Source organism: Neovison vison, chromosome 13 (assembly GCF_020171115.1).
Source record: "Neovison vison isolate M4711 chromosome 13, ASM_NN_V1, whole genome shotgun sequence".
Taxonomy (NCBI): domain Eukaryota; kingdom Metazoa; phylum Chordata; class Mammalia; order Carnivora; family Mustelidae; genus Neogale; species Neogale vison.
Window position 1 is genome coordinate 58,788,108 of NC_058103.1, and position 22,771 is coordinate 58,810,878.

Here is a 22,771-nt window from a genome sequence, read left to right on the forward strand (position 1 = left end):
TCCCAGGGTCCTGGGATTGAGTCCCCTGTCAGACTCCCTGCTCAGCAGGGAACCGGTTTTCTTCTTCTGCTTGTTTTCCCCTGCTCACGCTTGGTGTGTGTATACACACTCTCTCTCACAAAAATAAATAAAATCTTTTTAAAAAAAAAACAGTTCCTGTGAACTACTTCTACATGATAAACAATGCCTATTTTTATCTAGTAAAAAGTTTACAGGTTAATACTTAACTTCTGGCCAGCCCTCCTTTTAAGCAAAATTTAGATATATGTTATAAGTCAGATCAGAAATTTCAATCTTCTGATAAGAAATGGTACAAAACCACCCTAGCTTAATCCAGATCAAGATTGGAGAAAAAAATACCAGTTTTAGTTTGTTTCAAATGCTAACCTACCTAAAAGAATTATCTATAAAACAAAAATTAACAATTTTAAGTAATTATGAGTGCTAAATAATTAGCACATTGTTATTAAAAACCTCATTTATCTTTCAACTTCATAACTCCACCTCTGACCTCCTCTAAGATTGAGGTGTCATCTCCCAAACATGTATGTAAATCATCACCACAAATCTTTTTAAGTAAGTTCAACACCCAGTGTGGGGCTTGCACTCATGACTCTGTGATTAAGAGTCACATGGAACCATGAGAGACTATGGACTCTGAAAAACAGTCTGAGGGGTTTGAAGTGGCAGGGGGGTGGGAGGTTGGGGTACCAGGTGGTGGGTATTATAGAGGGCATGGCTTGCATGGAGCACTGGGTGTGGTGAAAAAATAATGAATACTGTTTTTCTGAAAATAAATAAATTGGAAGAAAAAAAAAAAAGTCACATGGTCTACGGACTAAGCTGGGCGGGCGCCCCCACCACAAATCTTAATGCGAAACTTACTGCGTGTATTGAGGGCAGTTTCAAAAGTCACCAAATCATACTAACAAGCATTAAAATTTTAGCAATCATATGTAATAGCATTCTAATTACTCTAAAGGTATATAAGTATTTATCTATTAATCATATATATCAAAAGGAAAGTTTAAAGTAAATATGCTAACATTAAATGATGTCGTTCCACAGAAATTTTTAAATCTACATCACAAGAAAACTGTTGACCCAGGCTTTAAGCCAATGACAAGAACAGTTATTTAACAGATATTAATGTTGGATACCATCTCTGGTAAAACTTGATCACAGGGATGATCTTTTAAAAGTTAACAGTTTTAATTTGCTACTTTTTAACATCTAAAACCATATCATACATATAACACTGAAATTCAAGATAAGTGTGGTTTTACATTTTTTAAAATAATATCATTATTTTTATTTCATATGAATATGGAGGAAACTGATAATCAGGCTTTACCACCACAAGCAAAAAACTCAGTACTAATTTTCCACAAATCAGAAACAAAAGTAAAGCTAAAAAAACAATCAAATTGGGCCTTTCTGTAATTGATTAAAATTAACAGTACCATTCTGTATAAAAAGATATAGATAACCTACCTGTAAGCTCTTCTTTTGTCTTATCTACTTCAGATAATTGAATGTAAATTTGGTTTCTTTCTCCTTCTAGGGTTTTTAAAGAAGTCTTTAACTTCAGAGAATGGAAGAAAGAAAAAAACAAAACATTAATCAGTTACACCAAAAAAGGAAAAACAAAAAATCTCAATATACCATCCCAACCTTTTGAAGTTCTTCTATCATTCTGATGAAATTGTCACCTATAAAGCATTAACCAACAATGCACCTTCCATCTTGAAAAGTTAAGTCATTAGTAGTTGTAAATGTCAGAACAGAGACAGAGAAGATCAATAACTCATCCTTAAAAAGGTATTTTATTAAAATTAAAAAGGTATTATATTTTTATTAAATATTATTTATATATTATTCATATTTATTATATTATTATTTATTAAAACAGTATTATATTAAAAAGCTATTTTCATTATATTTACTTTCAACACAGAAGTTTTAATTAAAGCAAACCTTCAAATTACATTTCCAAGCTTTCACAAAGTTCAGTAAAGATCAAGATACCACTAGTACAATGGAAAAGAGAAGGGATAAACCAGAAGAAAGTGAAACTAGCATTTACTTCTCAAATTAGGATATGGGGCAACAGGAATATAGGAAAATACTGCTATCAGAGGAAGAAGAATGCTCAAAGATAGAAACATGACAGAAAATACACTAAATATTTTTAATATATTCCTTATCCAAAAACATTAGTGTAGACTTTAAAAATCTGTATTAAGATACATTCTAAAAATTAACAATATGAATTTCCAAACTTATTATAGAAAAGAAAGAAGCATTGATAAAGAAATCCCGATCACTTCTGAAAATTCAGATTGCTTCTATGGTGGTAACTATAAAATGGTCTTTTAAAATAATTACTAAATGGGGCGCCTGGGTGGCTCAGTGGGTTAAGCCACTGCCTTAGGCTCAGGTCATGATCTCAGGGTCCTGGGATCGAGTCCTACATGGGGCTCTCTGCTCAGCAGGGAGCCTGCTTCCTCCTCTCTCTCTCTGCCTGCCTCTCTGCCTACTTGTGATTTCTCTCTGTCAAATAAATAAATAAAATCTTTAAAAATAAAATAAAATAAAATAAAATAAAATAAAATAATTACTAAGGACATACAGATTTAACCCAAGTTCTATTTCCTTCTCTATATTCTTTATATTTATGCTGTAATGCAAACCTTAGCGGCATGAACCAACGTCTTCAAAGCTCCTTTTGGTTGATTATCTATAGTAAAAAACAAAAACAATAAATTGGGGAAACAGTGCCACACGAAAACAGACATCGAAGTGATTTTATTAGTTCATGCAACTAGAGCCTTATAATTACCCTTCTTGCTACAATACAGAATTTGATATAAGGCAGGAGAGCCTTGGACATGCTCCCAAGAAGCTAAATAATAAGGCACTGAAAGTACCACAATTTCATTTAACGAGGTTCTTCACTACTGACTCCAAGAACAAATTTATAATAAGAAGGTCTCAACTATTCTTGAAATCTTTTAGCATACAAAATATAAGTGCAATTATACTCCAAATTAAAAGGACATTAAACAAATTTGCATTTTTTCATTACAAAAGGAACTGCTTCTTGTAAGATAAAGCAGAATAAAACAAAGAACATGTATTCACTTTTGGAATATAGTTTTCTTTCAGTGCATTAATGGTATCACCAAAGAAATTTCTAAAGAAAAAAAAAAAATACCTTCTGCTCCTTAATATGTATTAATTATACAAAGGGTAGAGGGAGAAAAAAAGAGACAGGACACAAAGGTCAGAAGAGTTACCACTGGGAGAAACTAGTAAAAGAGAAACAAAACACTTCTGTACTCTTTTTGCAATTTCCAATGAGTCTGCAGTTATGTCAACAAAAAATTCTTTTTTCAAGTCAAAGAACTGGTTTGAAAATACAGTGAGCAGCTATAATGAACCTAACTCCTGCTTGAGTTTCCAGACCATAACCAGCAGTGGTGATAACAATTTGTAATGGACAGGATTAAAGTACTGAGCCATCTAATTAAAACATACAAACAAAAACCAATATCCGAAGGTATTTGTCTATATAACACTCATTTTTTAAACTACCCACCCATTCATCTAATTACCTGACATGACAGGGAAAAACAGGCACTGAAATTATTATGATGCAATGAGAAAATATACAATATATAAAATGAACATGGAGGAAAGAAGCTGTAAGTCTGTCTGAGGAGTTTGGAGAAATATTTACTAAAAAGGCAGTATTCTAACCGAAGCTTAATAATAAGGGATGGCAAGAGAGGGACAGAGTATTAGAGATAGGTGAAGAAGATGTGCCAAAGCAAAATTGTATGAAGAACATGGAACACACAAAGAACAAATAGTTCAGTTAAGAAATGGGCAGAAGACATGAACAGACACTTATCCAAGAAGACATCCAAATGGCCAACAGACACATGGAAAAATGCTTAATAATCACTCAGTACCAGGGAAATACAAATCAAAACCACAATGAGATATACCACCTCATAGTGGTCAGACAGCTAAAATTAACAAGTCAGGAAATGACAGATGTTGGCAAGAATGCGGAGAAAGGGGAACCATCTGACATTGTTCTTAGGAATGCAAACTGGTGTAGCCACTCTGGAAAACAGTATGGAGGCTCCGCAGAAAGTTGAAAATAGAGCTACCCTATAACCCAGCAATTGCACTACTGGGTATTTACCCCAAAGATACAAATGTAGTGATCCAAAGGGGCACCTGCACCCCAAAGTTTATAGCAGCAATGTCCACAATAACTAAACTATGGAAAGAGCCCAGATGTCCACTGACAGATGAATGGATAAAGAAGATGTGGAGGGGGGTGTGTATATATATGTGAATATTACACACCATCAAAAAAATGAAATCCTGCCATTTGCAACAACATGGATGGAACTAGAGGGTATATAATACACTAAGCAAAATAAGTCAATCAGAGAATGACAATTATCGTATGACCTCACTCATGTGTGGAATTTAAGAAACAAAATGATACGATATGATAAGGATCATAGGGGAAGCGAGGGAAAAATATAACAAGATGAAATCAGAGGAAGACAAACCATAAGAAACTCTTAATCATAGGAAACAAACCGAGGGTTGCTAGAAAGGAGAAGAGTGGAGGAATGGGGTATCTAGGTAGGGATGGACATTAGGAGGGCATGTGTTGTAACAAGCACTGGGTGTTATATAAATCTTATAAATCATTGAACTCTACTTCTGAAACCAATAATATATTTTATGTTAATTAATTGAATTTAAAGTTAAAAAAAAAAATCCTTGAAAGCCAAAAACAAAACAAAAGAAAGACCATGGTGCACACAGGAAACTAAAAGAAAATACGAGAGACTCATGATTTTTAGCAAAAGAGGATGAATCACAACTTGACAATCGCATACCATTTTCTGATTCATTCATTTCCAAGTCCAAGTTATCATCATTTGCTATGTCTTCTCCCAGCACAGCAGTCCAATCTTTCATCTTTATCAGGCGCTCAGTCAGCGACTTGACGTTTAGTAAAGAAGGGAGAAAAGAGAAAGAGGGTAATGTCTTTTGCTAACTGATTTATAACTTCTGAATGTGCAGTCACAGTTTAAAAATCAATCTATATAGATAACAGTACATGAGCCGTTATTCACCAGCTGATATTAAGATATGTAAATACCCTCAAAAACTGTAACATTTATTGACTATTAACTCTACACGTTATCATGTGATCTCACTAATATGAGGAATTTGAGAAACAAGACGGAGAATTATATGGGAAGGGAAGGAATAATAAAATAAGACCAAACCAGAGAGGGACACAAACCATAAAAGACTCAATCTCAGGAAACAAACTAAGGGTTGCTGGAGTGGAGAAGGGGCTGGGAGCGATAGGGTGGCTGGGTAATGGACACTAGGGAGGGCATGTGCTATGATGAGTGTTGTAAATTGTGTAAGACTGATGAATCACAGACCTGTACCCCTGAAACAAATAATGCATTATATGTTAATTTAAAAAAAAACCTTCCAAGTTAAAAACCAAAGCTGTTTATTCCTACTTTTTAATGGTCTATTTTTGCTAAATACATCACATGACTATAAAGTAACAAAACATTTTCTTATAGGACATTCTTCACATGCCACAAATTAGAGTGGCCATTAAATGAATAAATTTTGTGTGAGGTCAACCAAATCTGCAAGTGAGATACATGATATATAAAAAGATCACAGATTTTACAGATCTGATTTTTTCAAGTTAATGACTACCTAAAGCGTTCAACTGAAATAAAGAAAAAAATATATATAACAGAATCTGAATTGCTACATTACAGGCTTTCCAACAGTCCTTTTTGAATTTTCACAAATAAAGATTTTCTAGCATCATACATAATAAAATGACTGTACCATGTATTTCTGTGCAAGGACCCACCTAAAAACCCATTCTGGTTTATAATTTCCACCCTCCAATCTCTTCCCCTTTGTGTGTTCCAGGCACAAATAACATGGCTTACAGCTTTGACTAAACTTGAGATTAGCATCTCATTCTTGTTTTGTTTAGGAAGAATCCCAAGTTCTTCAGTAGGGTAAGTTTAGGGAAAAAAATAAAACAATATACCAAATTATGGTGCTCGCTTCGGCAGCACATATACTATACCAAATTATGCATACAACTCCTAAAGCTAGAATCTTCAAAACATTCTTAGTAACAACGTAAAGAGCATAAATATATAGGTTTCAAGATGGTAACCTCCACTTTACTGCATAGATTACAGAATGTTAGCTTTACATTTTATTACTTAATACTCACACCTGAGTATCTCTTTGCAGCTTGAAAGCACAAGATTTAAAAGAGCAGGCAAGAAAAAGGGCTACAATGAGGCAAGCAAGGAGTAGGAAAAGGTGAACAAATACTACATAATATCAATTATTCTATTCCTACCAGAGTCAAGTTTCAATTAGACTTATTTTTTTAAAACTATTCATTCTGCGTGAAAGTACATACACCAGCTAATCTAGGTATTACAGATATCCAGCCAGTACATATAATTTTATCTGTCTAATTTCTAAAATTCTTTCCAACTTCTTAATAGAATTAAATGTTATTAGTATCTAATATATGACATATATTATAAAAGATATAATACATATTATTACATAATATATAATATATGTTACAAATCTGTAAGTCTTCAAGGAGGATTTAGGAGCAAGAATGACAATAGTGGTACAAATTAAAATGAATGACAAAGAAGTACACGTACTCAAATTTGACCAAATAATTATAAAAGTGAAAGCTGCCAAACAAAATTTTCAAATTTCAAAATTAGTACAAAATTCCAGCTGACTCACAGTCACTAAAACCAGAAGGGCCACTTACCTTAATCTGATTTTCTTTATCACACAGAACTTGTTCTGCATCTACATTGAAGTCTTCAAATGCTTTTTTCTGTTTATTAAGTTCATTCACTTGTTCTTTCAATTCTTCAGCTTCTTGTAAAAGCTAAAGTTCAAACCACCCAAAAAAAACAGCTCATTATTTTTCATACTTATGTGTAGAGGAATTTCTTTATATATTTAGATGTATCATTAATAGATATTATACAACACAACGTGTTGCTGAGAAGGGAAGTGGGGAAGAATGAAAGAAGGAAAGAAGGGAATAAAGGGCAGGCTCCTGATTTCAAAGAATTTTCAAGAAAGACAATGTAGAATAAGAAACATTTAAACACTGTTCAAATGATTTACATTATAAATTTATAGCAAATAAAAGGCTTTTTGAAACATACATATATGTTAGATTTGGTCATTTCTTACCATCCCTTAAGTCCTATATATATTTTTTTTTAAACATGTGCTGTTTTATAGTTAAGATAACTAAATCTCCAGAGATACCATTAATCTGGAAGAGATTAAATTCTGCAAAATCAATCTTTTTTACGTATATACTTTTACAGGAAATACTTTTTGAACATGACACAATAGGTAAGTATAGTTATAAAACACAGATTTGGGGGGGTGGGAGGTTGGGGTACCAGGTGGTGGGTATTATAGAGGGCACGGCTTGCATGGAGCACTGGGTGTGGTGAAAAAATAATGAATACTGTTTTTCTGAAAATAAATAAATTGGAAAAAAAACACAGATTTGACTATATAACACTTAGAAGCTTCACAAATCAAAAAGTAGCACAAAATCTAAAAACAACTAACTAGAAAGGAATTCTTATAACATATGCAACAATGAATAATAACCTTTACATGCAAAAAGATCTTAGAAGTCAATAAAATAGGAAAAAAATGAATGAGCAAGCAATTCACAAAAGAAATGGCCCATATAAATATGAAAGTCCAAATTTATTAAAATCTTTAAAACTCAATTCTATCAAACAGTAATTATTGGATTTCTCTGTAAAACTAAGGCTTCATTAGCATATTTCTTAGCACAAGAAAACAACTTTTTCTACACATGTATACACCAACAGACTAAAAACAAATGAGGATTGAAGACAAATTTTTGAATTTTAGATTAGGTGGACTCCAGTAAGTTACTAAAGAAACTGCATACCCAGGGGTGCCTGGATGGCTCAGTTGGTTAGGTACCTGCCTTCAGTCCAGGTCACGATCCCAGAGTCCTGAGATGGAGCCCCACGTAGGTCTCCCTCCTCAACAGGGAGTCTACTTCTCCCTCACCATCTACTGCTCCCCCTGCTCATGCTCACTCTCTCTAGCTAACTCCCTCTCTCAAATAAATAAATAAATAAATAATCTTTTAAGAAAAAATAAAGAAACTGCATATCCAGCATGCAATCTTAAGTTAGAGAAGGAGTGTTATTAAAACATGACATCAGTGAATATAGAACAGCTTATTTCAAAACGTTTGTGATTAAAAAGGAATTACATGAAAGCAAGTGGAAAGAGTAAGACAATCTAGGGTTGCCTGGGTGGCACAGTTGATCGAGCATCTGACTATTGATTTCTGCTCAGGTCATGAACTCTGCCCTATTGTGGATCAAACCCTATGTCAGGCTCCACACTAAACATGGAGTCTGCTTAAGTTTCTCATTTCCTCTCCCTCTGCCCCTCCCAACCCTTCTCTCTCTAATAAATAAATAAATATTTCAACAAAAAAGAAAAAAAGAGGACAACCTAGACGAAATTTTTTCAAGCTAGAAAAGTCCAGTTTTTATTACAACAGAGTAATTTTATACAAGGTTTACTACCACTTTCTCCTGAAATCTACTAAATTTAAAGTAAACCTACTAAAAGACTTAGGAAAATGAAAAAAAGCAGCAGCATAAACCCACAAGGAAAAAGAAAATAGGCAATGAGAAAAAAAGTAATTCTAGAAGTGGAAAGTAGAGGGGCATCTGGGTGGCCCAGCTGGTTGAGTGACTCTTGATTTCGGCTCCAGTCCTGATCTCAGGGTCTTGGGACTGAGTCCTACATCACGCTCCCCACTAGGCATGGAGCCTGCTTAAGATTTCTGCATCTTCCCTCCACCCCTCCCTCCAACTCACTCACTCTGAAAAAAAAAATAAATAAAAAAAGTAGAAAGAGAATGAAGTACAGTAAAAGATTAAGCAGACCAGGGACACCTGGGTGGCTCAGTGGTTAAGCCTCTCCCTTTCGCTCAGGTCATGATCTCAGGGTCCTGGGATCAAGCCCACATCAGGCTCTCTGCTCAGCAGGGAGCCTGCTTCCCCCCTCTCACTCTGCCTACTTGTGATAGCTCTCTCTCTGTCAAATAAATAAAATATTAAAAAAAAAAAAAAAGATTTAGCAGACCAGCAAAGCTGAAATTTACTCAGAAGATGGGAAAGTCCAAATGCAGGTTGATTTAATACAACCCAAAATGCTCCTCCTAATTTGGGGGCACTAATACTAAAGGTATAAGTGGGACTAAAAAGAGGAGGACTGCCTGAAAGTATGTACACAAAAAGTCAGAAAGTCCCTCGTGTTCTCCCTGCACATATATAAATATACACACATACACACACATTCTTACTCTCCACTCATCCCTACCTTCCAATCTCATCTTTCACATGCATGCACACATGCCCACACACATACTTACACATACATACACATCTGGCAAAAGCTTAGAAAGTTATTCTCTAGAGAGGCAGAATATGAAACTCTCAGACCCATGCCCCAGGTGAAAGTGTGAGTAAAATATTGAAAACATACAAGTATTAAGTGAAAGATAACTTACTAAATAGTGACAAACCAACAACCCTTACCACGCTAAGCTGCTCATCTCACTGTTGGCAAATGGGCTTCTACCTCTCAAACAGGAATGAGGAGGTATCATCCCTATGGAAAATGGTCTTCAAATGCCAACAATTAGGGATCTTCCAACGAAACATCCTAGGCAGATTACCCTACAGAAAAGCCTCCCAATAACATATGCGGAGCTTCCAATTAGACATGGAGAGTTTCACTAACAAATGAGCAGACTGCCGTGAATCACCTAATACTTGACTTTAAAAAGAAATTCTTAGATAAAAGATAAAACCAAAACAGAAACTAAAGGAAACAAGACAACTCAGGGAACTGAAAAACACTTCAAAAAGAAAAAATAAAATAAAATAAAATATCAGCAAGATAAGAACATGGCTTGCATAAATTAAGAAGAGGCATAAGCAATACAAAAAGAACACTTAAAATGGAAAAATATAGAAGAATAAGTCAATAAAACTTCCATATAAACAAAGAAATCAAAGAGGACATCTTCAAATAATTATTGTATAATCATATAAAAATCCCCAAAAAAAGCAGGAAGTAATTTCCCAGAACTCAATCAAGAGCAAGAGTTTCTAAACTAAGAGTATCCAACAAATGTATGAAAAAACCACACATCATAATGACATTTTGGAGAAACAGAAACAATGAAAGATATTAAAAGGTTCCAGAGAGGAAAAGAGCAGATCACAAAGAAAGATCCAGTAATCCAAATACTATGTGACTTCTCAAAAGCAGTACTGGAAAATGAACACAATAGATCAATAATGTCAAAATTTCAAGAAAAAAAAAAAAATATTTCAACTCAGAAGATATCCAACCAAAATGAAGATGTTCTCAAGAAGACGTAAATTTGGGGGGTGCACGGGTGGCTCAGTGGGTTAAAGCCTCTGCCTTCAGCTCACGTCATGATCCCAGGGTCGAACCAGCCCTGCATTGGGCTCTCTGCTCAGCAGGGAGCCTGCTTCTCCCTCTCTCTCTGCCTGTCTCTCTGCCTACTTGTGATCTGGGTCTGTCAAATAAATAAATAAAATCTTAAAAAAAAAGAAGATGTAAATTTTTAAAAAGTTAGCATTTACATCTCTTTCTCAAGAAGCTTATCAAGAGAATTAACCACAAAAGAGCACATCTTAGAGAAAATAAAAAATACAACACAGAAGAAAGACAATGGGAGTGAAGTGAAATCTCGGGACAGCAGAAGCATTAACAGACCTAGAGAACAAGTTCCTATCAAACCAGGAAGATGGAAGACCCCAGGAAGGATTGCTTCAAGAAAAAAAATAAAATCAGAATATTAACAAAGCATTTGAATGCATAAATAAGATTTTCAGCATCTCCAGAAGACAGATATACAGACAAGTATATAGGAAACAAAACAATTACCCTAGAGCAAAGAGAATGTTGGATAAAACAGAACATTTAGAGCACATCATGTGGCTCAGTTGTAACATTTTTTTTGAAAAACTGCAAATAATGTAACCAATTAAAAATTTTCTCATGGATAAATTCTCCTCTATTGGAAGAAGAGTGAGACAGGAAATATATTTGGGTGTGAGAGAGTATCTATCTATCTATCTATCTATCTATTAAGAAGGAAAAGGTTAAAGCTAAATCCTCATTTGATCTACCACCAGAACTGCTTCTATTTTTAGGCCCCAGACCCATAGCTTCAATAATTCTCTTCCTTCCTTCAGTCTGGCTTTAAGGAGTTGGTACTAAATGCTATTTGCTGTGATTATTAAAATTTGCCCTGGAGGGGCGCCTGGGTGGCTCAGTGGTTTAAAGCCTCTGCCTTCGGCTCAGGTCGTAATCCCAGGGTCCTGGGATCGGCCCCCCCGTATCGGGCTCTCTGCTCAGCAGTGTGCCTGCTTCCCCTTCTCTCTCTGTCTGCCTCTCTGCCTACTTGTGATTTCTCTCTCTGTCAAATAAATAAATAAAATCTTTAAAAAAAAAAAAAATTGCCCTGGATTACTTTAACTACTGGAGGAACAAGGTGCCAGGAGTATACAATTTGCACCCTATATAAAAGAGACACCAAAGGATATACGGGAGATAGTCCTGCCCTCCTGCTTCCCAGGAAAAGGCTAATTTTGCCCCTAGCATGGGTCAGTCATGAGTATGCCCAGAACATTTATAATTATATATTCACCGTTTAAAAGTCCCTATAGAGTACAAACCTGTTTCTGGCATTCCTCAAGTTGGGAATTTTCACTCAAAGCATCTTTTAGAGCTATCTTAAGTCGTTCTTCATTCATTTGAAATACTCTGAAGGTTGTTTTGGCCTAAGTAAAACAAAATACATTAAGCTTATAAGAATTTATGTATTTATTTTTTATTTATTTTAATTTATTAATTAAATTGTAAATTTATTTAAATTTAAAATTAATTTATTAACTTATTTAATACAATAGTTCATTTTTACACATACTCCCTAAAACATGGAATTAAAGTAAAAAACACACCAATATTAATAGGAAAAGCAGTGTGGGGTAGCAAAAAAAAGGCCAGTCTAGAATCAGGGTCCAGACGTGGCTCTGCCATGAACTTGTCATGTGGTCTTGGATAAAGGATTTAACCACTTATGATCTTTTATGTACTATGTAGCAAATTTTGTTAACTTTTTATTATTTGCCTCTCTTTCTAGAATTTAAACTATATGAGAGCTTGCCTGTATATTTTGTCTACTAAAATTAAGTGCCAAGTACCTTCCAACAATGACTGTACATAGCAAGAACTCAGTAAGTATCTGTCCAATAAAAAAATGAACCTTCGTGAAGTACCTTCTACAAAGGAACTATATCTAAGACCCCAATATCTCAAATTCTAGTATTACATCATCTTCTTTAAACATAAAACAGTAAAATTAAAATGATTTTCAAAAGCAACAAACCTTCTAGGCTAATTCAACTTACTTCAGCCACTTGTGATTTAAGAGAATCTGATTCATCTTCTAGGGACTGTATCCTTTTTGAAATATCCACCATCTGGAAAGACGACATCGATCAATAAATGACTATTTATTCACTTAAATCTCTCCAGCTTCTAAGATACCACATACCTTAGCTATATTGTTAACCTAAATACATCTACTTAAAAAAAAAAAAAAAAAAGGACTCTAAGAAAACTTGTCAGCCATATGCTTAGAGATTTTATATGAAAGTTAGACAGCAATAGTATTTCATTTCATCTTTAATATTTCATGATGTTTAAGCTATATAATCTCAAGATTAAGTTCACTGACATATCTTACTAAATAATCACACACATCTAGATCTTCCTTAAAACAGATTTTAAAATAAATGGCAAATAAAGCAAAGTTAAAATGTTCTCAAAATACCTTTTGAGTATAATTAAAAAAATCTACCATGTATGTGATTATTCAACATTATTTATGTGAGCCACTTCATAGTGCATATAGAAAATCTCTCTAAAAATATGCAAGATACTTAACATGATAATGGTAACCCCTAACATATTAAAAAAAAAAAAAAAGCCTAGTAGATCTTGAAAATTTTACTTTCTACTTAACAGCCTTCTGTATTTTTTGGATTTTTTTAGAATGCATACAATACCTTAACTGATATCATTTTTTTTTTTTTTTTAAAGTAGGCTCCATGCCCAGCACAGAGCTCAACACAAGGCTTGAACACATGACTCTGAGACCTCGACCAGAGCTGAGATCTGAGATCAAGAGTCAGACACTTAACTGAATAAGCTACCAGGCACCCCAATACCTATTAATTTCTTAAAATTCAGTAACCTTCCTTTTCCTACAGTCTCCTCATTTAACAAAAACCTTACCAATTCATCTTGTTCAGAATGTAGAGATTTCTCTTCTTCTAATTGGTTTTCCAGAACAAGTATTTCATCCTCAAGTTCAGATTTAGTCTTGTTCAGAGTTTCACAGACTGTCTAAAAAAGGAAGCCAACTTTATAAGACAAGAATAGGACTTCTGGGTTATGATAAATCAGACAAGTATAATCAAACACATGTGTTATCAATCAAATAAATTTAGTTTACATATTTGTACATTTTTATACCATTTAAATAATAGCAATGCTAGCAGGGGTCAGCAAACTTTTTTCTACAAAGAGCCAGAGAGTAAATATTTTAGGCTTTTAGGCCATGTAGTCTCTGTCCCAATATGCCTATGTAGTAAGAATGCAAAGACATGTAAATGAATGAGTATGGCTGTGTTCCAATAAAATTTTATTTACAAAAACAGGTGGAGAAACCAAACAATTTGGTTAAAAATGGGCAGAGGACCTGAACAGACATTTCTCCAAAGAAGACATTCAGATGGTCAAGAGACACATGAAAAAATCCTCAACATCATTCATCAAGGAAATGCAATTCAAAACCACAATAAGGGGTCATCTCACACCTGTCAAAATAGCTAAAATCAAAAAGACAAGAGATAACAAGTGTTGGCAAAGATGTGGAGAAAAAGGAACTGTTGTTCATTGTTGCTGGGAATATAAACTGGTACAGCCACTGTGGAAAGCAGTAGAAATACTATATGATTCAATCATTCCACTACTTTTCATTAAAAAAAAAACAAACACTAATCCAAAAAGATATATATATATATATCTCTCTATGTTTATTGAAGCATTATTTACAATAGCAAAAATAGAGGAGAAACATAACTGCTCAATGATGGATGAATGGATAAAGAAGAGGTGGTATATATACACAATGGAATATTACATAGCCATAAAAAATGATGAGGGTTTTTTTTTTTTTTTTTTTTGCCACTTGTGACAGTGTGGATGGACCTAGAAGGTATTTGCTAAGTAAAATAAGTCAGACTGAGAAAGATAAATGTCAAATGATTACACTCATATGTGTAAACAAAAACAAAAAAAAAAACAAACAAACAAACAAAAAGCAGAATCAGCCCTATAAATTTAGAGAATAAACTGATGGTTGCCACAGGAAAGATGGTGAGGGGCATTGGCAAAATGAGGGGTATGTGGGAGATCAGGCTTCCAATTAATGGAATGAATTAAGTCATGGGAATAAGAGGTACAGCATAGGAAATACAGTCAATGAGACTGTAATAGCATTGTATATTGACAGATGGTAGCTACACTTGTGGTGAGCATAGCATAAAGTATAGAGATGTTCAATCACTATGCTGTTTATCTGAAACTAATCTAATGTTTGTATCAACTATAGTGAAAAACAAAACAAAAAAACGGACGGAGAGCCCAGAATATAGTTTGCGGGGGCACCTGGGTGGCTCAGTGAGTTAAGCCTCTGCCTTCGGCTCAGGTCATGATCTCAAGGTCTTGGAATCGAGACCCGCATCAGGCTCTCTGCTCAGCGGGAAGCCTGCTTCCCCCTCTCTCTCTCTTTTCTCTCTGCCTACTTGTGATCTCTGTCAAATAAATAAATAAAGTCTCTAAAAAAAAAAAAAAAAAAGAATATAGTTTGCCAACCTCTGCTCTAGAGCATTATAAAGGAAAAAAATGAGAAATAAGTCTGATTCAGTAAGATTAAAGACATAATAAAAAATAAACTCAAAAAATAATCAAGACTGCTTCATAATAATGTTCTGCATTGAATTACTTTCTGGGACGTTTTTAATTTTAAAGATTTTATTCATTCATTTGAAAGAGAGAACAGTGAGAGCAGGAACACAAGCAGAGGGAGTGGGAAAGGGAGAAGCAGGTTTCCTGCTGAGCAGGGAGTCCAACACAGGGCTTGATCCGAGGAACCTGGGATCATGACCTGACCCAAAGGCAGCTGCTTAACAATTGAGCCACCCTGGACCTTTTTCATTTTAAATGATTAGTTACTGAATCATTCCAATTGGATTTTAAATATGTAATAAACATACCTCTGATATTTGTGATCCTTCAACAAACTTGTTAAAAAAAAACAAACCCAAAGATTCAAAGACTTTAACAGAGACCAAAATAAAAAAAGAACAAGTACATACTATATTACAGTGGTTAAAAAACTTGTTTATATGTATTTCCCAACTTTGGTTATTTGATTATTTGAATTCCCTGACTTGAATCAAAATTACAGTACTATTAGATTTTATCTACTGATTCAGCCATCAAATTTTTGAATTATATCATATATAGTTTATATTATGTCTACCAAGCTTAAAAATAAATATCACAAGTTTTTTAAAACTATAAAAATAGGAGAAAAAGTTCTAAAATGTTCATTTAAATTTTCCTGCTAGATAATGTAAGTTCAATGCCTTAAGAATAAATTGGTGAGACAAACCATAAGTGACTCTTAATCTCACAAAACAAACTGAGGGTTGCTGGAGGGAGGGGGGTTGGGAGAAGGGGGGTGGGGTTATGGACATTGGGGAGGGTATGTGCTTTGGTGAGTGCTGTGAAGTGTGTAAACCTGGCGATTCACAGACCTGTACCTCTAGGGATAAAAATATATGTTTATAAAAAATAAAAAATTTAAAAAAAAAAAGAATAAATTGGTGTGTTTTATTTTATCCACAATACTACCAAACTTGAATAAATGCCTTTTCTGTCCAGTTTTTGCTTTTCTGTTACTAGGCTAAATGCCTTCTGTGATTATTTATTTATTTATTTTTAATCAAACTAAGAAGTTACTGCTGGAAGAGGAGATAAAACAGAAGATCAGTAAATAAAACAATTTCAACAAGTTCTTGAGGATATTATTAGGTAACAATTGAAGAAAGAAAAGATTAAGAAATTTACTCTATTGGAATTCAATTTATAACTTCCTTTGGGCTCTACTGAGGAAATTTTGAGACATAATCTATAGCTCATTTTAAAATTCCAGTTAATACCAGTGTTATAATAATAGACTTTCTGATGGTTACAGACATCAGTGATTGATAACAGCTGAGCTCGACTGACTAAACACATATACCAAAAGTACAAAATCCATTGTTTTCTACTTTAGTATTAGTATGCTTCTGACAATACTTCCATCTCTAAATAATAACAAATAGCATTTACTCTAATCTATTGTAGCTTAGCTAAATGACAAATTTTTATTATTTCCCTTCTTATTACTAGCCAAATTATACCTGGCTCAAGAGAGCTGACTATAAGTTATCTCTTCCAAACCCTACATTCAGTGACATCATGTTGGTACCTTGAAATTGGAAGTATTTACAAAACAGAACCAAGCAAATGCTACAAACAAGGACTCCTGCTTTTCAGAAAGCCAGCTATTAAACCTTTACCAGCACATCACTGCTTACAATATAAATCTTTGGTCTAATTCTAGTCAGCTCCTAATACAATGGGGATGAAGTAAAGGCAGGTACTGCCACAATTTACATAATTTATTCCTGCCAACTATTCCTAAATTTATGGAAATGAATCTTTCTATTTTTCCCTTTCTAGAGCAGAAAGAATCAAAAAAAGGAATGGTTACTTAATACATCTCATTCCCAAGAATGAAAAATAAAGAGCTTCTATAAGGCCCTAGATTCCAGTAAATTGAATATGCCTCGTTCAAAACAAGTTAGCAAGCAAAGCTCAAATTTTTAAAAATATTTTATGTTACCTAATGTCCCATTTCCTGTAATTAACTTTTTCTTTAAGTTTTAACATCTAGAAATGCTCTTTCACATTTCTTTTGAAATAATTTTGAGGAGATACATTTTCCTTAAAGTTTATGATATCTAGTAAAAATCTTAACCCCAGCTTTTATAATTATAGGTACTGTTTTTACCTCCAAACTTTGTGCTTCTGTTGACTCCTTCTCAAAACTGGCATCCTTTAAAGACGATTCTAAGCCTTCATACTGAAAGAAAGTAACACTGTAAGGAAAAACTCTACAAATTTTATTCTAAATTTATCTGGAGAGGTATCTAAGATGCAGACAAAATCCATTTCCACATGTATGCTTAATTTACTTTGATTTACTTAGCTTTAAGTTCTTCAGATATGAACACGATATTAGAGCCAGGGCAGCTAACATACCACAATACCCTAACCTGAGTAACAAATGACAGAACTTCACCTTTAAGACTAGGAGAACAGTCCCAAGTCTGCCTATTCATTAAAGAGAAATTAATACAAACTGGTCATCAGAACTTTTCACTTGTAATTCAAATCATAGAACAAATACAGCAAGCAGGCAATACAAAATCTTTAAACATGCAAAACAAAGAAAATGAAACATACAATGCTATAAGATTTGGCAAAATATACTTATTTCAATGCTTTTTTTTTTTTTTTTAAAGTGATTAAATGGAAAACTAGGCTATTTGGAAAAAGCTTCTCGCCAGATTAAGAAGAGATGGACGGGGCACCTGAGTGGCTCAGCTGGTTAGGTGCCTGCCTTCAATTTAGGACATAATCCCAGGGTCCTAGGTTTGAACCCCACATCAGACTCCCAGCTTAGTGGGAGACCTGCTTCTCCCCCCCCTCACTCTCCCCTTGCTTGTTGTGTTCCCCCCCTACTGTCTCTCTGTGTCAAATAAATAAATAAAATCTTAAAAAAAAAAAAGGGGGGGGGGGCGCCTGGGTGGTTCAGTGGGTTAAGCCGCTGCCTTAGGCTCAGGTCATGATCCCAGGGTCCTGGGATCGAGCCCCGCATCGGGCTCTCTGCTCAGCCGGGAGCCTGCTTCCTTCTCTCTCTCTCTCTGCCTGCTTGTGATCTCTCTCTATCAAATAAATAAAAAATCTAAAAAAAAATAAAAAAAAAAAAGAAGAAGAAGAAGAGATGGACAAAAACACACAGAAAAACAGGATATGTCAGAAGGCTTCAGACAGCTATCCACAGAATAAGATAGAAGAGGGAATTCTTAGAAAAGCAAGCCTAGCATTTGACATTTCCTTCTCCCTGCCCAAAAGCAGAGGATGATAGGCCAAGAAACTGAGCAGAAACTAATACCAACCCACACTGGCTACCTTATAAGAAAGTCTAAACCAGAAACGGACCAATCCCTCGAAGTAAGGCCAAAGTTCCAAACATTTTAATCTGTACTCAAAGTAATCTATGATTTCTGATGTCTCAACCTTGCTGCCTATGAGAAGCAACAGTAAACCCTTAAGGAGAAAGATAACATCACTCACAGCTTCAAATTTTTCTCTTATATAACCTGGCACTGATGAACACAAGATCTGACTAAGAACCAAGAAAAAAATGAGCAGGAGAAACAGATTCTTGAAGAATACAAATAACAGGAATTTTCAGTCAGGGGCACCTGGGTGGCACAGTTGGTTAAGCTTCCCAGCTCTTAAACACAGCTCAGGTCATGATCTCAGAGTTGTGAGATCGAGCTCTGCCTTGGGTTCTACATTTAGCACAAAGTCTGCTTAAGATTCTCTCTCCCTCTCCCCACTATTCTCACTCTCTCTCCCTCTCAAATAAATAAATAAATAGAATTTTCAATAAGACATTAAAATAAGGGTTAATATGGGACGCCTGGGTGGCTCAGTCAGTTATGCGACTGCCTTCAGCTCAGGTCATGATCCCAGAGTCCTGGGATTGAGTCCCACCTCCGGCTCCTTGCTCAACATGGAACCTGCTTCTCTCTCTCCCCCTGCTGCTCCCCCTGCTTGTGCTCTCTCTCTCTCTCTGACAAATAAATAAAATCTTAAAAAAGGGGAAAAAAATTGCCAACTTAGCATTCAAAAACCAGCATTACACAAAATGTACATTATATATTATCAGACAAACAAAAACAGAGAATTTATCAATAGTATACTCCACAAAAAGAAAGATTAGGATGGGGCACCTGGGTGGCTCAGTTGGTTAAGCCTCTGCCTTAGCTCAAGCCATGACTGGGATCCAGCCCCACGGAGGGCTCCCTGCTCAGCAGGGCAATCTGCATCTCCCACTTTCTCTCCCTCTCCTTTCCCTCTGCCCCTGTTCTCTCTCTTACTCTCACTCACTCTCTCTCTACTTTTTTTAAAAGGAAACACTAGTGTATTCTTCAGAAGTAAGGAAAATCATCCCAGAAGGAAGCTGAAAATGAATGAAAGAATAAATAGTAATGAAAATAATAAACATATGGGTAAATCCAAACAAATGGTCAGGATTTCAAATAGTAATAAAATGACTTGGAGGTTTAAACAAATATAAATCAAAATGTAGTGCAAAAGCACTTGCACAAAAAGGGACAGTGGAATTACAGTATTCTAATCTTTACATCATCCAGTAAGTAGTAACAGCATTCACTTATATTAGATTTTAGTAAGTTAAGGGTAGATGTTGTAATTTCTAAGATAATCATTAAAAGAATATAAGATAATCCATAAGTAACAAACCCACTGATATAGAAAATATTGAAGTAATAAAAAATAAACTACTTTAATAAAAGAAAATAAGAGAGGAGAGAAAAAAGAACATGGAATAGGTGTGAAATAGAAATAGTTAAGATGATAGACTTAAGCCCTAATAAATTAGAAGTTACATGGAATGGAAATGAAGTAATAGTCCATTAAATACAAAGATTTTTTAGACTAATTTAAAAAAGCAAAATCCAACTGTACACTATTTCTAAAAGAGACAACAGAAAAATAAGTTCATAAAAAGGTTAAAAGTAGACTAATGGGAAAAGATCTACCATGCAAATGCTTACCAAATAGCTACACTAATATCAGACAAAATCAAAAATTCCTAAAGATAAAACAGGGGTATTTCATAATGATAAAAAGCTCAATCTAACCAGGAAGATAAAAAAATTCCAAATCTGTATCCACCTAACATAAAATTGACAAAATTAAGAAAAAAACAAATGCATAATCATAATGGGAAACATACTTCGCTCAATAACCAATAAATATGAATTTAAAAAGTAACAAAAACTTAATTTTTATATTTATATACCAATAATTAGGGTAAATAAAAGTGGTATTACATCACAAGGGTAATGAATGTATGTATTTCTGTCATACATGAAACACTTAACAAAATCAATCTTATACCAAGTCATAAATTAGGTCTCAACAAAGAACAAAGGACTGAAATCATAGACCATATACTCTGAATTAAATACAATTAGGTAAAATTAAGCTAAAAATTAATTAAAAAGAAATTTCAAGAAATCTCTCTTAGGAAATTAATAAGTACCCTACCAAATAACTAGTGTTTCCAAGAAGACAGCACAACAAAAATTTTAAAATACCAAACCGATGAGATGTTTTAAAGAAAGCCAAAGTAAATTAGAGCTTTAATGCAGAAAGTGTAAAGGAAGTATATAAAGTAAAACTCAATGATTTAAGTACACATCCCAAAAAGTGGACAAAAAAGAAGAGTAAAATAAAGCAAACCAAAGTGGGGGGAAAAATAAAGAAATGAAATATAAAACAAAGTAAAAAGAATCAACGAAACCAAAAGATTGTTCTTGAAAGGCATTAAAAAGGGACAACTGCATGGCTCATTCAGTTAAGCATCTGCCTTCAGTTCAGGTCATGATTCCTGGGTCCTTGGATAGAGCCTCATGTAGGTTTCCCTGCTCAGCAGGGAATCTGCTTCTCCCCTCTTTCTGTTCCTCCCCAGCTTGTGCCCACGTGCTCACTCTCTTTCTCCCTCTCAAATAAATAAATGAAAACTCTACAGCACCTGTGTGGCTCAGACAGTTAAGCCTCTGCCTTGGGCTCAGGTCATAATCCCAGAATCCTGGGATAGAGTCCCACATCAGGATCCCTGCTCAGCGGTGAGTCTGCTTCTCTGCCCCTCCCCTGACTGGTGCTTTCTCTCTTTCTTGCTCATTCTTTCCCTCTCTCTCAAATAAATAAATAAAATATTTAAATAAATAAATAAATAAAGCATTTAAATAAATAAATAAAGGCACTAAAACATTGATAAAACACTACCAAGGCTGGTAAAGGATAAAAAAGGGAGAGAAGTACAACCAACCAATTATCAGGAATAAAAAGGTAGATACCTCACTAAAGGTCCCATAAATGTTTAGAAAATAATAGGAGAATAAACACTATTCCAGCAATGATCAAATAAAAGATAAAATTTAAAAAATTTCATTTGTAATAGCATCAAAAAGAATAAAATATGTAGGAATAAATTTAACCAAAAAAATGGTAGGCCTTGTACTCTTTTTTGTTTTAAGATTTTTTTTTTAAGTAATCTCTACATTGAGTGTGGGGTTCGAACTTACAACACTGACATCATGAGTAGCACGTTCTACCAAATGACCAAGCCAAATGCTCCAAACCTTATACTCTAAAAACTACAAAACAGAGAAGACCCAACTAAATGGAAAGACATCTCCTATTCCTAGATCAGAGACTTAATATTGTTCAGACAGCAATACACCCCGAAATGATTTATAGATTCAACATAAACCCTATCAAAACTGCAGCTAAGGGCGCCTGGGTGGCTCAGTGGGTTAAGCCGCTGCCTTCGGCTCAGGTCATGATCTCAGGGTCCTGCAATCAAGTCCCGTGTCGGGCTTTCTGCTCAGCAGGGAGCCTGCTTCCTCCTCTCTCTCTGCCTGCCTCTCTGCCTACTTGTGATCTCTGTCAAATAAATAAATAAAATCTTTAAAAAAAAAAAAACTGCAGTTAATCTGGGGCACCTGCCTGGCTTAGTCAGTGGAGCATGTGACTCTTGACCTCAGGGTCATGGGTTCATGCCCCATGTTGGATGCAGAGATTACTTAAAAGTAAACATTTTTTAAAATTAAGATTTATTTATTTTGGTGGGGGACAGAGAGCAGAGGAAGAAAGAGTCCCAAGCCAACTCTGAGCTCAGTGTGGAGCCCAATGCAGGGCTCGATCCTATAAACCTCAGATCACGACCTAAGCTGAAATCAAGAGTCAGACACTCAACCAACTGTATCACCTAGGCATCCCAAAAATAAAATCTTAAAAAAAAAAAAAAAAAGAATTCCAGTTAATCTGTTTGCAGAAATTGCAAGCTGATCCCAAAATTCACAGAAAATACAAAGGACCCAGAATAATCAAAATGATTTTGAAATAAAGGAACAAAGTTAAAGGGCTTACATTTTCCATCAAAAAGCTAACATTGATCAAGACAGTTTGGAACTGGCATAAAGACAAACATAACAGCTAAGTTGAGAAT

At 34.7% G+C, this 22,771-nt stretch overlaps 1 protein-coding gene across 12 annotated transcripts in view; it reads right to left on the reverse strand.

Moving 5' to 3' along the window:
* The window catches only part of MIA2 (MIA SH3 domain ER export factor 2), an 85,818-nt gene that overhangs the window by 32,448 nt on the left and 30,599 nt on the right, over nucleotides 1-22,771 (reverse strand). For 7 of the 12 annotated variants that reach the window (XM_044231922.1, XM_044231920.1, XM_044231927.1 and 4 more), the window contains 9 exons: nucleotides 17,450-17,521; nucleotides 15,603-15,629; nucleotides 13,558-13,668; nucleotides 12,669-12,740; nucleotides 11,934-12,038; nucleotides 6,896-7,018; nucleotides 4,932-5,037; nucleotides 2,694-2,740; nucleotides 1,495-1,585 (listed from right to left, as the gene is read on the reverse strand). In XM_044231922.1, coding sequence (XP_044087857.1) covers nucleotides 1,495-1,585; nucleotides 2,694-2,740; nucleotides 4,932-5,037; nucleotides 6,896-7,018; nucleotides 11,934-12,038; nucleotides 12,669-12,740; nucleotides 13,558-13,668; nucleotides 15,603-15,629; nucleotides 17,450-17,521 — 754 coding nt within the window. The remainder of the gene's footprint in view (nucleotides 1-1,494; nucleotides 1,586-2,693; nucleotides 2,741-4,931; nucleotides 5,038-6,895; nucleotides 7,019-11,933; nucleotides 12,039-12,668; nucleotides 12,741-13,557; nucleotides 13,669-15,602; nucleotides 15,630-17,449; nucleotides 17,522-22,771) is intronic. The other 5 variants (XM_044231921.1, XM_044231931.1, XM_044231928.1 and 2 more) reach the window with 1 other exon arrangement.